This window comes from Pipistrellus hanaki, assembly GCF_964339955.1.
Source record: "Pipistrellus hanaki genome assembly, chromosome: 10".
NCBI lineage: Eukaryota > Metazoa > Chordata > Mammalia > Chiroptera > Vespertilionidae > Pipistrellus > Pipistrellus hanaki.
The window spans coordinates 38022639-38039749 of record NC_140512.1 but is presented as its reverse complement, the minus strand read 5'-3'; the positions used below and the strand labels follow the sequence as shown (position 1 = coordinate 38039749).

Genomic DNA, 17111 nt, shown 5'->3' with positions numbered 1-17111 from the left:
CTTACCATCAAAGAAGCTCTTGGCTCTTAGGTAACTGACACTGAGCCTAAGCACGGAAAGTTTGTCCAGCTTATTAATAACATCTTGTGGGAAAGGCAGCAGGTTCGCCAAACGGTCCAACTCTGTATTGAGTCGGTCTCTATGTCGCTTGGAAGGATTTGACTTGATTCCTTCAGCAGGGATTGGCTTGATGCTGAAAAACAAACAAAATGTCATGAAATACTCAAAAATATATAAAGCAAAATTTTCTATTGTCTTATAGCATTTTCTCCAATATTTCTCTCATAAAACTTTTGGTTGACATAAATCCTTTCAAAATTATCCTTTTTAAAGTCTTAAGCAAAACAAGGGAATGGGTAAAATTCTTCATAATGTTTTTATTAAAAGCTCATGAATCCATGATAGGACTAAGTATATCGTATATACTTCATATAATTCATACATTTGCGGTACAGTGATTTCCAACTAACAAATCTACTAGGATTTTTATTCCCTTTAAACACAACCATTGTTAGGGAAAAAATCTGTAATAAATTATGTAAAAATCATGCTTCGCAATCTTCTGGAAGAAACATTTTGGTATCATTTACGTTTGTAGATAAAGAAGAGCAACCCTAAATAAAAAGCTTATATTCATCACCCCAGCTTCCTATATTTAACAATTTCCTCCTGTTAGTGACAACTTCTCAAAACTCTGACACCTCCAGATGGTCCTAATGCCATCGAATGTGTCTTCCAGCATTAAAATAAGAAAACATTTGACTTTAGATATTTACATTTGTTGAATGACAAATATTGGAAGTTAACTGTGATTACCGGCAAATCTTGCTTTTATGGCTGGTCAGTAATTCTACTTTATTAGCATCCATAATTTATGCCCCAATTAGAAAATTCAATGACATCCCAACATTTAGTTATGAATTTTCATCATAGAAAAAAGAAACTATGATTACAAGTAGACCTTGAGTTTAGAAATGAGAATCTGGACTACTTTACATCAAGGCCTTAGTCAGAAATACACTATGAAAAGAGGATTTACAGATCCTTAAGACACTGATGCTGAAATATAGAGAAGCTATTAAAAAACCAAACAAAGTAATTTTAAGATCATGTTTGCACCTTTTCATTTGACAGAAAATAAAGAATTATCTTGAGTGTTCTTATAACAAACACCTTTTCCCCAGTGTTATTGAGAAAACAAAAACATTTTTTACAGTTCAAATGATAGTACAGTTAAAAAGCAGAAACTGACTTGAATATAGTGTTATTTGATGCAATAAAAACATTTATAGATAATTTATTCTCATTGTTATATGTGAACTAGTAATAGTTTATGCAAAAGATAAAAAATACAAAATTTTAACATTTTTACATTGTCCCTAACATGTCATTTCTTCAGAACTTGCCTATTTCTATTTTTTCCAATACAGTTCAAATTATTTTTACAAAAAAGATTATCTGGTAAAATGGTATACATACAAGTCAGTAGAACTACCTCCAGACTATTTGTGTAACTGCATAATTAAATGTGACTGTTCATGTATTTTCCCTTAATCATATTGCATGTATAATCAAACTGAAATCATACCTAGTTACTACATTTCTCCAATTAATCAAGTGAATTTCAGTTTTTGCCTACAATGCATGTGTACCTTCTTGAGTAATTCTCTATGGATCAATCACTTGTTATTTATTTGTACCTGTCATGTCCTTGGTAGGTCAGAAAAACTCTCTTCTACATATTTCAAAAGTGTTATGGGAGCTAAGTATCGGGAACAACTACCAGAAAAAATATTTTTTACAGAAAAAGTGGTATATGAGATGGATCTTGAAAGGCGAGCCGGATTTCAGAGGTGACAGTACTGGGGAAGGGTGAGCTTTGAGAAGTCCCCTGTCTGAAGTGTGAAGCAGAGTGCGAGAGAAGGGGTAAGCTTGTTGCGGTTCCTGATGAAGTGGGGTTCTCTTCCCTGCTGGGTGCTGCTGGAGGTGGAGTTCTTAACAATAGCCCCAGAAAATGAATTTTCTGAGGCCTAAAAGGAAAAACGAGTGATTTTATTTGTGTGGAATTAGATCCCTGCATTTCTAAAGTCCCATTTCCCTTAGTCCAGTCATAGACGCGCATGTGGGGTTTCAGTAAAGCTAGCAGCAAAGCCAGTGTCCAGAGTTTCCCTTCCATGTAGGAACCGGGTCCAGTTCAGCATCAGGCTAATTCCAGCCCATTAGTCTGCTGTGTGTGCGAATGCAGGGAAGCAGGAGCAAAAGAGCCCCACAAGCCCAGAATCACAGGAGTCCCAACAAAGCCAAGTGCATAAGAGGTCAAACTCCTCTGTTGAGGAGATTATGTACCCCAAATCTTCCCACCCTTACAGTGGTCACTCCCATTTTGACCCATGATCTCTGTGCCCAGGTATGACTGTCGAAAGCACCTCCTTTAGTCCCCCAACTTTTCTGGGCATGCACCTATCTTCCCTTTGTCCACACCCTTTGCCCCAATGTTTTGTAGGGAACATGCCTATAAAGTCTGGCCTTCCCCCTCTTCCCTTCCTGTTATCAGTATCAGTTGGGGCCACATTCTTTCAACAAATATTGACCACCCCTCACGTGGGGCAAACACAACACTCAGCATGAACAAAACCCACTAAAGCTGCTGTTCCCATGAAGCAATACATCCCAGTGGGAGGACACATACATAAACATATAACTTTTCGGGTTGTCAGTGTTAAGAAGAAAAATGAAACAAGGAAAGGAAGTAAGGAGTGACAGGGTGCTGGTTTGGACAGCTAGTGATGTTTCAGCACAGACACGCAGACAACAAAGGATGAGCCATGTGGGTGTCTGATGAAAAAAAAAAAATGTTCAAGGTAGAGGACTCAGCAACTCTCCTCACAGAAATGGCAACCAAACTGGACTTTGGCATCTGGAGTCATCCTGAGCTTTCAGCTAGGATTGGCATGCCAAGTCTAGTATTTTTATTTTACTAAGCTGACTGGTGACAGTGAGCACAGAATGCACAGCAGATCCCTCTGAGCACTTCTTTCTAAAACGTAACTCAGGATCATTCCTCTTATTTAACCTTTCAGTAGCTCCACACAGTCCACATTCCTCAGCCCAACAAACAAAGTGCTTCTTGATCTTCCTATGGCCCCTAACTATTCCTCTGGCCCCACTGTTTCCAGCTAAAACCTTCTTTGTCCATTATATGCCAGCGCTAAGAAATGGCTTGAAGTTGCCAGAATGTACTTGGGTGCTTTCATAGTGCTACTCCCCTGCTGTGCCACCAGCTTTAAAGCGCTGCTCAATTAGATCACCTTTGTGAGGTCTTCCCCTACCTACTCACAACAGATTCCCCCTGTACTACTGCAGTACCTTATGCACCTTATGTAAATATCTTACACAACCCTTCCATTAAGGAATAGTCAGTGCAGATAACATTTCCCATAAATTAAAAATCAAATCCAGCCCTGCACTCTTGGTAGCTGTCCAGTAGAGATTATGAAACACTGGGGAGAAAAGAGTAAAACAAACACTGAAGCAAGACAAGACAATCCAATATGACACAGGGACAAACTTCAACAGTACAAGAGAGACTTAGAGGTAATCTTCCAAGTAGTGCTGCTGCCTACTTTGTGCTGGAACTAGATGAGACTGATTCTTTATACAATGCAAACTTGTCCACAGCTCTAACATAGTAGTGTGCACGTGATGGAATATTTACCATGAGTTCTCATTTCCTAAATAAAGCTTTCTGTAACCTATATTGCGTATACTTGTTTGTTGCTCTTACTATGGAAAATTAACCATTTCTGTAACCCCACTGCTCAGCATAGTACCTGGCACAGAGTGGACTCTCAATTAATGTTTGCTGATCAGAAATGTGCAGAAAAGAAATGACAGGAGCCTGACTGAAGGCAGTAATAGTAAGGATAGTAAAGATAGATGGCCTTGAGATATTTAAGCACATCACTTTGTGTCTATCAAAAAGCTGGGTACATAACCAGACTCAGATGTTCACTGAATTAAACTCACTTGCTGACCAGTCCTATCTAATAAAAGAGTAATATGTAAATTGACTCTCATTCTAATACACAAGATGACTGTCCCCATGTGGACACAAGATGGCCTCCACAAGATGGCCAGCAGGGGAGGGCTGTTGGGAGGGACCAAGCCTGCAAGAAGGGCAGTTGGGGGCGATCAGGCTAGCAGGCGAAGGCAGTTGAAGGAACCAGGCCTATAAGGGAGGGCAGTTGGGGATGATCAAGCCTGTAGGGAAGGGCAGTTAGGGGTGACCAGGCCTTCAGGGGAGGGCAGTTAGGGGCAATCAGGCTGGCAGGGGAGTGGTTAGGGAGTGATCAGGCTGGCAGACAGAAGCAGTTGGGGGCAATCAGGAAGGTGGGCAGGCAAGCAATTGGGAGCCAGCAGTCCTGGATTGAGAGGGATGTCCCTCAAAGGGTCCCAGATTGGAGAGGGTACAGGCTGAGCTGAGGGACACATATCCCCGTGCACGAATTTCGTGCACCGGGCCTCTAGTTTAAGTATAGGAGGTAAGGGAGAGGAAAACCCTGAGTTAGGGAAAGACTGCAAATGACTAAAGTCTGTAGCTTAGGATAACAACTGTATTTCCCAATGCAAAGTACTATATCAAACAATGAGAAGAGAGATTTGAGCACACACCTCAGTAATAACAACATTTACCGGTAGGTGTAAGGTTCAGGAAGAGATTCAGGCAAAGATAAAGGAGGAGGAATGATGAGATGAAAAGGAACAGGGTAAACTATTTTGGAGACTACAGAACAAGGTTAAATGCACAGAGGAATTAAGTAAGTTAAAGACTGAAAAGTACCCACTGGACTTGGCATCACCAATCCAATGTTGTTAAAGCTAAAGTAATAGCTTTAACATACTTTTCCACTGATTCTGTGAGAAATATTTTGTGAAAATATTTCATACTTATCCATAATACTGAAAATGTACAGAAGAAAAAAAATATATATATATATTTTTTTTTAATAAATTACACTTGTCTTGGGTTATGCTGGTAATTTTACTTTTGCTTTGTCTTTAAACCTATGCCAAATTATACTGCCAAGTGTCTATTTAAATAAAAGGCTATATCTGAAATATAAATAACTGTCCCAGTAAGATTGGATTTCAGAAGTCAGCTGAAATAGACTGTAAGATGTTGCTCAGGCAAAGAAAAAAATGTATTAGTTTTTCAACCTGAACCTCAAAAATCTTGTCCCAACCTGCAACCAAAATTGTTGTGAAAGCAAGACTCCAGCTGACTGCATGCCATGCCTCTGTCTTAGAAGCCTGCACGCTGTAAGTACTGGTGGTGACAGGCCCAATGGCATGCCCAATGCCAGTTTTAATGTTATCTTTAAAGCCTTAATTTTTCACATCCCAGGCTAAAATGTCTGGTAGACTCATCACTTGTGCTCAGTGTTTGAAATAACTTAGCAACCCAGTTTAAGTTACTGAAATTGTATTGGTATTTTTAAATGAGACTTATCATAAAGTCTCAAATGACATGCAAAGATATCACTTCAGTTATCCTATGAGAATAAAGGGACATTTTCTAACAAGAGATTACCTATCACAGCACTGAGTATGGTTTATCAGCTTTTCCTCTAGGTGATTTACTCCACCGCCACTGCTTCAGGCTACACACCGATCACTTGTTTATATTTCCAGCCCAGGTACCTGGACGTCCTCTCACTCCTCTTTCCCAGGATCTAGGCACTCCTTCTCTGCATCTACTATGATACCCCTCTCCATCCAACAGGCAGGAAATCGAAGTTTCCCTCCGTGAATCTCACTATCATACCGACTACATCCAGTGAAGCCCAACTTTTAAACCTATCCTTTCTTCCTTTTCTCCCTATGGTTTCAGTACATAATTATTGATTCCTGAATATAAATGCTAAATGTTTACAGTCATAAATTACATACTTAATATAAAATTGGCAAGGTGATCTGTGGCACAAATAACATGAAATTCCATTGTTAAGCTGAATACACCTGGATATTTTGCTTCCTCATATGAGGCACAAAAAAAAAAAACAAAAAAAACATGTTTCCAACTTCTGAGAATCTTGGCTGGATGTCACCTGTAGTGAGTCAGAAAACCTGGAATATGAAATATGCCTTAGAAATCACTGTTACTTGCATGATCCTAAAAAAAATAATTAAGAATGTTGTTCCCTTTCTCCTCCTATATGAATATACTTTTTTTTTCAGTATTTCCCTTTAAACCCACAAAAATGTATCTATTGTACTATCCCCAAATCACTAAAATGTTAGCAAAAAAGTCTTAAGTAGTGGTCAATTGTTTAAAAAGTGAATAACTCTCCAAAATGTACCATGTGCACAGTACTACAAATCTCGGGTAGATACAAACACAAAAGACAGGTCTATCTTTAAGAAGCATATCTTTTGTACTAGGAGGAGATTCATTCTACAAGACAAAATCAAACATAACGTACTGCTCAATAATGTAGGTGCTATAAGGGTGATGCTCAAGAGTTCCGGAAAGTAAGAGCTCAGGTAGAGTGCTAAGGGAAGGTTTCATGGTGATGTGGTGTCTAAATCTGGTCTTAAAGACAGGTAAGAGTCACTTCTGATTTCATGATGTCGGAGTATATAGTTTTCTGCAAGTACCCTTCTCTTAGAGAAAATCACAAGGAAGCCCTAACTGGTTTGGCTCAGTGGATAAAGTATTGGCCTGTGGACTGAAGGGTCCCGGGTTCGATTCCGGTCAAGAGCACATGCCTGGGTTTTGGGCTTGATCCCCAGAAGGGGGTGTGCAGAAGGCAGCCAATCAAAGATTTTCTCTCATCATTGATGTTTCTTTCTCTCTCTCTCTCTTTCTCTCTCTCTCTCTCTCTCTCTCTCTCTCTCTCTCTCTCTCTCTCTCTCAAACCAATAAAATATATTTTTTTAAAAGAAAGAAAATCACAAGAAACAGAAACACAAAGTTTATCTCCAATAAACTTAAGAGACAGCTAAACCCAGATGCAAATAAATATGAAGATGGAAAATAGGTAGAAAAGATGTCAATGACAATAGAGAACAAGAAGGGAAGTGTAATCATAGTACATTACCTAGCTGAGCTGTAAACAATGCTTACAGTTTTAAAAAAATTATGAAACTCTGAAAGTAGACTTAATCTAAAATTGTGATAACATTATATTGGGAGGATGAAGAGCTGTGAAAGATAAACAGCACTAATTATCTTATCATAATGAATGTCAGATCATACCAAGCATGCTAACCTAAAGACAACACATATATTAATGAATGTTTTAATGTGCATGTATTATTTAATAGAAATATTTTAAATAAAACAAAAAAAAACAAGAAAGGAGCAAAGTGAAAATGACTAAAATATATAATACAAAACATTTAAAGTACATCTCAAGTAGAAAAACCTTCAAACAGACACTACTACCACTCCACACAATATACACAATCCCAACAATAAGTTCAATTAGTTATCCCACCATTTTTTGTGGAAAGTCAATCGTCAAAATTAACATTTTTAGGCAAAAATGCTAGGACAGATTACCAATGGAAATGTAAACATTTTGCAAAGCAATTTGGCACCATGTCTCAGAGCATAATATCTGACTCAGTCTTAAAAGTATGCATACCTTTGTGCCCCAAAACTTCATGTATGGGAATTTTTCCTAAGGAGATAAGTAAGAATTTTCATAGAAATTCACTAACTCAAAGGTATTCTCTGAAAAACTAGTTAAAATATTTGAAAGTTGGAAAAAACAGAACTACCCCGTAAAAAAAGAAAAATAGTTAAATTATAAAACACAAAGAGAACAGAGTACTAACAGCCATTAAATGCAATGTTTTAAAGGAAAGAGGGAGGGAGCAAATCAGTAAGATAAGAGGGAAGATACTTCGAGGGAAGGTTATGAATGCATATACGGATTTAAATATGGAAATCTTATTGCAAAGTTGGTAAAAACGTAAGTTTTGGGATCTGGTATTCAAACTCAGCTTTTCCATTTCCTACCTGACAATTTTGAATTTGAACTTCAGGTCCCTGTCTATAAAGCTGAAATACTACCTTTTCATAATACTATAATAAACCTTTAAAAAAAAAAAGTATACAAAACACAGTGCATGCTTGTATAATAGTAAATGCTAATAAACAGGAGTTGTTGTTTTTTTTTGGTTTTTTTTTTGTTCTATTAAACCACTATTTGGGTTAAATCAACTTTACAGAAGTATGGAAGTAAAAAAATACTGTTGTTAAAGATTTGCTTATTTCTAAGTAACTGTCTTAATTATTTACATCAATAAGCATGCACTCTGTAAGTTTATTCACATTTCAGCCATACCCAGAACTGAGAACATAATCATCTACTGCCTCTTACAGTTTCACAGGAGAACTGATTGTTCTGGGATAACAGTAAGCTAAAATTATTTAAACAATAGAATTGTGTTTCTGTTTAATTTATACCTTTAGCTGTCTTTGCAATTTATAAAATGATTTTGTTCTGCTAATTTTAGTTGTGAGAGTGGCATTTTAGTTTTAGGTTTTGACTATCCTGCAACATTGGTCAAGAATTTGCCCAAATCTATTTTAAAAAAAAATAGACCTTATCTTTTAGTGTAAATCTAGTACACTTTCCATTTATATCTCATTGTTTCCTCTTCTTGACATTTTTATAAATGTTACTGATAACTAAGCCTTTTTACTTACTCATTTTATAGCTCCAATATGTAAGAGCCTCTATAGTCACTATGTAAAAGTTACCTAAATAAAGCCATTTGAAAGAAAAAACTACAGTGGAATAAGAATTATGTGACTTTGAAAAGACATCCTTTTATTTTAGAGGCTACTTGGAAAATGGTATCATACTACATTTGTATGAAACATTTTCAGGAAAACATTGCATAATTTTATTTAAGTAGGTATTACCTAAATGAGGTTCCTGAGATTTACATAGAATGAGCAGCAACTTAGAAAAAGCAGCAAGGAAGACAATGCTTTTGTTTTATGGTAACATTACAAGGATGTTAACGAAGTGGAAAGGATCAGCTAAGGCTCACAAGTCATTTCCAGTTCTTGATGGCTGGTTTATTCACCACTACTCAGGAATCAGGGTAGAAGTCATTAACTCTTTTTGCCAAGCCGGTACCAAAAATAATACAATAGTGAGTGGAATACCACTAAAACTTTATTGTATTAATAAAACTTCAACAATACAAAAATATACCAAAAGTTATTATCACTAGGGAAAAACAGATTCTATTCAATGGTACATTTTTCATTTATCTCCAGGAGGCAACAGAACTAAACAAACAGACAAAACATTATCATCTCCAAAGAAAATGAGACAAGAACAAAATTTAAGTTAAAATTTTTTTTTTTTTTTGAGGAGGGTTGTTAAGTTTGGAACATTTTAAGGAAAGTTATAGTAGAATCTATGCCTAAGGTTATCATGAAAATGTCTTCCTGAAAGTAGGGTGGAATATGGATCAGATGCAAGGCTGCTTCAGATCCTTTAATTTCCTCACTTTCATTACTCAGGAAAGAAAGAAAACGTTTACTGAGCATTTACTATGTACCACACGTGTCAGTGGGATTAGAATTAACACATTTCAGATGCATTTCCTACAATAAAGATAAATTTCAATTGCCACTAGAGGGAGTTTATCTTGCTTAATTAATTCAATTGAAGGTTAGAAGAGCTTCAGATTAAAATTGTCACATACTTAATCCCAAAACTGTATGGAATTGTATGTTTAAATGGGCATCTATAGCATACGTCTTATACGTATGCTATAACATCTTTTCTCTTTAAGTAAATTAAAATGGCCTTCACCTAAAGGATCAAAGTTCAATCTTAATAGCGTTTTCAGCTCAAACAAGATGTATTTTTCTGACAATGTTGGCATATTTTTAACTTCATTAGCTACAAACTATTAATTTAACTAAGAAAACATACTAAGCTTAATATTAGGCTTACTGGCCACATTCCTAAAATGAGCTTTGACTAATTGCATTGTAAAGCTAACTATTTTTCATTCAGGTGAAAATAATTTGTAAACAATTTCTTTTACATGACTAAAAATGTCAATACTAAGCTTTTTTTCTGGAGCAATGCAGTGACATTTTAAGGCATTTACATGACTAGAAGTAACGCATGGTGCTCAGTAAAGATCTGACAAGCATATACTAACTAAATAAAATAAGGGTAATGTGGGAATGCATTAGCCGACACTGTATTACAAGAGATCTTTAAATTCAAATATATTAAAGTCTTAGGAAGTATAATAACTACTGAGATAAATTAAAAGGTACATCTTACATAAATAAAAGGAAAATGTAGTATGTTTAAAAGGAAAATCACTAATAAAATGTTAATTAAAAGTCCAGAATGTTAAACTTTGTAATAAATACAAAAATAAGGCATCTGACTTTTCTTTCAAGTCATCTAGGCTCTTATGTAACATACTGACATGAACTCAGTAACTTAAAAATCCATTAGGGAGATCTTCAAGTTTTATGGCTATACACATAAAACCCATAATACGTATATTATAATTTAAGTGTACAACAGCTATGTAAAACAGACATTTGCAATGCCTCTCAGTTTTACCCAAGAGCAAAGTCAAACTAGACAAAAACATTTCCATATAAGAAATCACTCCACAAAGTGCAAGTTTGTAAATCAATGTCACAGAACTGCCAAGAGAGAAAATTGCTGACTCGGCAGTATTCCTAATGTCAGACACACTGCAGGATCAGACTTCCAAATTATAATCAGTCATATATACGTTAATGTCAAATCTAGATCTGAAGAACTATGATCTTCAGATTAAAATTCTAAAAGAAAAACAGAAGTCCAGAATAAGGAAACTTTTAACCAGTTAGTGGTTTTAGATATAAATCTTAAACTGCTTTTCCCCGCTCTGATCTGAATTTTTGACCTAAATTAAGTGTTAAGCAGAGTGCACAACATACTTCTAATTGGCTCCGAATAAACTCTGTGTTCTTACACTTGTTTATAAAAACTTGAAAAATGCCAAGCAAAGTTAACTCAGAGATTATAGGAATAAACACACACACACACACACACACACACACACAGCCAACTCACAAGAATAAATCTGTCTCAAGCATGGATTTATTTTCCTGGGGGGGGAAAAAAAACCAAAAAACTTTTTAAAGTATTTGCCATCTCACACAAATATCCCACCAAAACAAACAAACAAAAAATCTGTTTGCAATCACTCTATTAGAATTGACAAGACTCTGGAGTAGGGGAAAGGGAATGAAGAGAAAGTTACCAAGACTGAAAACGTCTGTTTCACTGATTCCCAGTTTCAAATCTGTTCCTTTACAGAACCTAAAACTACCGCAAAAGTGATAATAAACTGTCCAAAAAAAAAAAAAAAAGTAGCTACAAAACAAACAAACCCCCACAATTTCCCCACTGTACCTTGCCCACTGCATTCACTCATACCTGCTACCATCCCTATTCTTTTTGCCAATAGGGTCAGGCTGAGCATTGCAAAATCCCTTCCCAATGATAAAAGCCAACAACACACAGCTGGCTGCACCTAAGAGCACCTTCGGAGGCCGCGGCCCCTCCTCGCAGGTGGCGCGTGGTCAGCGCCCACAGCCATCACCTGGCCCCGCCAGGCGTGAGAATCACACCGTCCTCCCGCCTCCCCTAAGAGGAAATGAAAAAGGAGAAGGGATCCCAAGCCGGGTTTACGTGAACTAATCCACCAGCCCCACAGGCAGAGAGACCAGAGCTGTCAACAAATCAGGACCCCAGAAGAGAAAACAGCTGCAAGGGGTGGGGTGGGGGGTGAGCGGGTGCTGGTGAGCTGGGCACGGGGGGCGACTCTTTCCGTGCAATTGATTAAAAATGGCAAACACCCAAGGCCTGAGCGTCTGCACCGGGTCCCGAGGCTCCATTCCCCTGGGTCCGGGATGGACCCGATCCGCACGCCGCCGGGACTGGGGGGGAGAGGGCGCCTCCCGCCCCCGCGGCCAAGACGCACTGGGACCCGCACTCACCTTTTTTGCACGGGCTTCCGCCGCTTGCGGCTGGCGTAGGTGATGTTGGCGCTGCCGCCGTTCATGGTGCCCGGCAGCCGGCAATCCTCCAGGGGCTCGGGCGCCGGCCGCCCGGTCTCCGGCTCCGCGAAGAAGCCGCGCGCTCCACCTGCGTCCTCCCGGGCGGCGGGGAGACCGGCGTCCGAGCCGCGGCTCCGCAGTCCCGCGCGCCCAGGTGCGCCGCCCGGGCCGGCGCCGGGGGAGCGGGCGGGAGGGGCGGCGGCGGGCGGAGACCCGGAGCGCGGCGGCGGCGCAGGTGTCGTCTCCACCGGCGGAGGCGGAGGCGGAGGCGGCGCGGCGCTGCCCGCCCGCAGGTGAGTGAGGCGGCCCGGGGCGAGGCGGGCGGAGCCGGAGCCGCGCGCCTGGAATCCCGGCCGGGGTCGCGCGCAGCGGTGCCTGGCCCTGTGACTGTGACCGTGACCGTGGCCGCGGCCCCTTGGGTCAGGGAGGCGCCGCCGCCGCACGACTCCCTCCAGGGGCTTCCCCAATCCTGGGTGCTTCCAGCCAGGAGCCGGGGCTCCGGGGCCGCCGCCACTCCCGGTGCCACTGGCTTCCGCTCGGCTTCGCGGCTGCCCCGGGTCCGAGCCGAGGATGGTCCAGGGCACGCTCGCTCCCGGCCGGACGTCAAGCAGACCCTCCCGGCGCCGCCTCGCCTCGCACCGCCGCGCGCACCAGCCGAATCCCTGAAGCGCCCCGGACCCCTCTCCGGCCACGCCCAGTCCCGTATAGCCCCGCCCACTCCGACTGGACCACGCCCCCTCAAGCGCTCTTAAGGGCCCCGCCTTCCCCGCACGTGATGACGTAAGACGTAAAGACGGCCCGCAGAGGCCATGTTCTGGAGGTCAAGGGGTGGCTTCTGTGGCCACAGTTCAGACCTGAAAAAAGGTGCAATAACAAATGGTGCGTAGCCAAACTCTTTGTGGCTGGAGGTTCTGAAGCATAGACGTGCCAGGGCGTGAGCTTAACTTCACCTGCAGGAGAGGCAGTGACTCACACCTCTACTTTTGGCTGAGAATTCCTTGTAGTGAGCTTCCAGGTAAACACACAGGGGCTCCAAATTTTCCCAGAGGGAAAGGCTTCGGAAGGCCACAGAGTTAGCATTTAACTGGAGAGCATCATGCTAAGCGAAATAAGCCAGTAGGAGAAAGATAAATATCACATGGTCTCACTCATTTGTGGAATATAATGGACGACATAAACTGATGAACAAAAACAGAGGCAGAGCATGGATCAGACCATCAAACCTCAGAGGGAAGGCAGGGGAGGGTAAGGGTAAGGGGGAGAGATCAACAGAAGGACTTGTATGCATGCATATAAGCCTAACCAATGGACACAGACACCAGGGGCGTGAGGGCATGAATGAGGAATGGGGTGGGAGGCAATGGGGAGATAAGGGCACATATGAAATGCCTTTATCACTAAAGAAAAAGGGGTGGGGGGGGGGGAGAGAAGCTAGGAGTTTCCTTGGCTTTTATTTGTTTTTGGTCTCTATACTTCAAAACTGCTTTTCCCCAGCCAGAATCACTTTTGCTATTTGTAGTCAGATTTCAACTAGGTTGAAGGGAAGGAAGCAAGAAGAGGGAAGCGGGAAATATTCGGGGATAATAAGTAGTCAGTTATAGCTGGACAGAGGGACTGGAAGGGATGTTCGGCAATTTTAGGGTCAAATCATAAATTCTTGTTGAAGGGCCTGGATTTCATTCCCTAGGCAGCAAAAGCTTTTTGAAGATGTTCAGCAGGAAAGTGACATTCTGTTGTCTTGCAAAAGTCACTGGGAAGAAAGTGAAAACTGGATGACAGGAAATCAAGACTGGTTGCAGGGAGAGTAGTTAGGGATTTGTTGAAATAATGCAGGTGTTAAGTGCATGGGAGTGGCAGTGGAATGGGCAAAAGACAAAATATAGAAAAGGATAAGGTAATAGAGGAAGCGAGAGCAATGTTAAATGGCTCCAAGATTCCTGACTCTTTCTGTGCTGTTGGTGAACACAGAGCTTGTCAGGAGCCAAAGGGCACCAAGGTTTGCTTGTCAGGAGCCAAAGGGCACCAAGGTTAAGATATCTGGATGACAGTTCACACCATGTCCATTCCTAAATTGTAAAGTATATAAGCCATCCCCCCCTGGTAAGTCTGTTACCTCAAATTCTGTGTAAATTAAATTCATTGTCTGTAGCTGAGACTTTTTCATCGGCTCTGCCATTCTCCTGATCAACCCATGAATCATCTTCAGTCCCTCTACAATTTATATCTAAATATTCCAGCAAATGCTATTAAATTTTGTTCTTTGTGACAGTCATAATTTATCTCCCTTTGCCTTATTATTCAATAATATTAGAGAGAGCATGCCCAGCTAAGTGTCATACCATTTGGGATTCCTCACAAGTAATTATCCCCTCTATACATTAAATCAAGAGATGTTTTGGGTGGTAACTCCCAGTGTGCCTGAAATTGTGCTTAGGACTGGGGAGGCAATGGTGAGTAAAAACAGAAAGGGCCCGTTCTCTTGGTGAATGCTGTCATGGAGAAGTACATGATTGAATGATTTTCTCGTAGATGAGTTCGACTTACTCATTGAGGTGAAAAGAGACTTCCTCCCAAACTGATGATTAAGCTGAGGTCTGAAGGACAAAGTAGACTTCGCTAGAAGAAAGAGGGGAAGAGCTTTTCAAGCCAGTGAAACGGTAAAGTGATGTCCCTTTAGGCAAGAGGCTAACAGGTATAAGGGAATAAAACACGTTCAGCATGATCAGGGGAGAAGGGCACACATGATCATACTTGTGTTTCAAAAATAATACCATATTGTGAAGAGCAGATTAAAGAGGGAGGAGCAGGGTAGAATGGGCGGAAGTCATATTCCTTAGAAAAGTATTTATGGCAGCTTAGCCAAGAAGTGGCAATTATTGATGCTATGGTGGAGGTGATGGAGGCAATAAAGAAAACTGAATTGATTCCCAAGGTATTTGGGAGGTCTTGGAAAATGGAGCAGATAGATGATAGTGAAGACAGAGCCTGGGTCAAAAATATAAGGTTGGGGGGGGCGGGGGGCTATGTGTCTGGTTAGGTGATAATGGAATGTACTGGTGAGAAATTATTAAATCAGCTTTGGATTTCTTACCTATGAGACATCTGAGATGTCAAGTGGACCATAGCATATACAGGTTTGTAACTCAAAGAAGGTGTATGAGCCGGAGACAGATTCAGACATCATTTACATTTAGGTGGCAAGAGCATGGAAGTTATAGGGTGTGACTATACACTAGGAAAGAAGAACTGGGCCCCAAAGAACTTTACTGTGTTATATCTTATCGGGGGATAGGGGATGATGGTCCTGCAAAACCAACAAGAAAGAGTTGCTAGTTGCTAGGAGAATAAGGGGACTACTGTGTCATAGAGGACAAGACAGAAATGTCAGAACTGGTTAACAGTATTGAATGCTGTTGAGAGGTTCCAATGAAATGAGAAATGGAAATATATTTTTTGACTTTTCAACATGGAGGCATTGGTGACTTTTGTGACTATGTTGGTGGCTGATGGACCTGCAATTCAGATCGAATTAGAGAGGAAATGATGTTGGCAAACACAATTTCTCTTGAAAACTTTGGCTATGAAAGAGAGAGAGAGACCTAAAATGGTAGCTAGGGGGCGTAAAGAGTTAATTTTTTTTTTTTTTTTTTTTTTTTTTTTTTAAATGGGTGATCTACTTAAGCAGTTGAAAGAGGAGAGAAATTGAGTTTGCTGTGTAAGAAAGACAAGGAGCAGTAAAGGGACAAGATATACATAAAAACAGGAGGGATTGATGCCAAAGCACAAACAGGAAATTGGGACTTTAGTGGGTTACAGAAAGCAGAAATAGGTCATCTACTGCTTCACTCTTCAAAGCGGTCCACAACTTCTCTGGATGTCCTTACCAAGTCAGACAGAGTCTCGCGTTAACAAGTTCTCCCAGGTGAGTCAAATGGACATAAAGTTTAAGGAGCGCTGCTGTCCAGAAGCTGGAGATAAGGAGGGTGGTGGGTGAAATGTAGGTGGCTGGCAATGTAGGATCAGAAAGACGAAGCTGTTGTGATGGGGGTATTACAGCGTGAGCTACAAAGAAACAGGTGTGTTTTATGGTTGATGGGTTTGCTTCATATTTTAACTCTGCAAACTATACAGGAAAAGGGATCTGGGAGTGGTAGCAGGGAACTAGGTGGATAGCAACACTGTATGGTGGGTGTGTGATGAGGGAAAATAATTAGGCACCATGTGGGAGAACTTCCCAAATGTTAGGACAAGGATAGCCTTAGAGAGAACCAGCTTTCAATTAAAGGCAAAAGATGGAGCCACTTCCCAAAGAAAACAGGGGTGTTCACTGTTTATGGATTAGCAAGCCCACAAACACGGAAACAATGGTAGTATCAAACATATTCCTACCCTCTTAGAGCTTACATTGCAATGGGAGACACAAAAATTAAGTAGTTATGCAAACGAATCCATAATTGTAACTGTGATAAGTGCTAGAAAATGAGTACTCTGAGAATAAAACAGGTGAATTTGACTCTGTTAGGGGAGGTTGGCCTGAACAAGCTCGAGCAGAATTCTGAGGCATGAGTAGGCATTTTCCTTTTAGGTAAAGTGGGGAGGAAACGGTATTCCATCCAGAGAGAACATTTATCACAATTTTTATCTCCTCTTCAATCCTGCAGCTCCTTTCCCCAGGCCCTTAGAATGATCTACTAGTATTCCATTCATATTCTTTTACATATTAGATTCACATATTATATTTATAGTTAACTAGAGGTCCCATGCATGAAATTAGTGCAAGGTGTTCCCCCTCCCCACCACCCCACAGCCTCTGCCTAGGCCCCCTCCTGATATAGCTTTGTCGGGAAGGGCATCCAGTCTAATGAGCATATTACGCTTTTATTATTATCGATATTTTAGAGAGCATACCCTGTGCTTTACAAAGTGTGTACTGAGGCACCCCAAGGGTGCCACAGCCAACACCAAGAGGCATCATCATAGGTATTTAAATTTTTCAAGG

The 17111-nt window shown here is 40.7% G+C and overlaps 1 protein-coding gene across 1 annotated transcript in view; it reads right to left on the bottom strand.

Annotated features, from left to right (window-relative positions):
• The window catches only part of AHR (aryl hydrocarbon receptor), a 39512-nt gene extending 26715 nt beyond the window's left edge, over positions 1–12797 (bottom strand). The window contains exons 1-2 of the mRNA XM_084896469.1: positions 12053–12797; positions 6–193 (exon numbers count right to left, since the gene is read on the bottom strand). Coding sequence (XP_084752595.1) covers positions 6–193; positions 12053–12117 — 253 coding nt within the window. The 5' untranslated portion in view covers positions 12118–12797. The remainder of the gene's footprint in view (positions 1–5; positions 194–12052) is intronic.
• Between the last annotated feature and the right edge of the window lie 4314 nt (positions 12798–17111).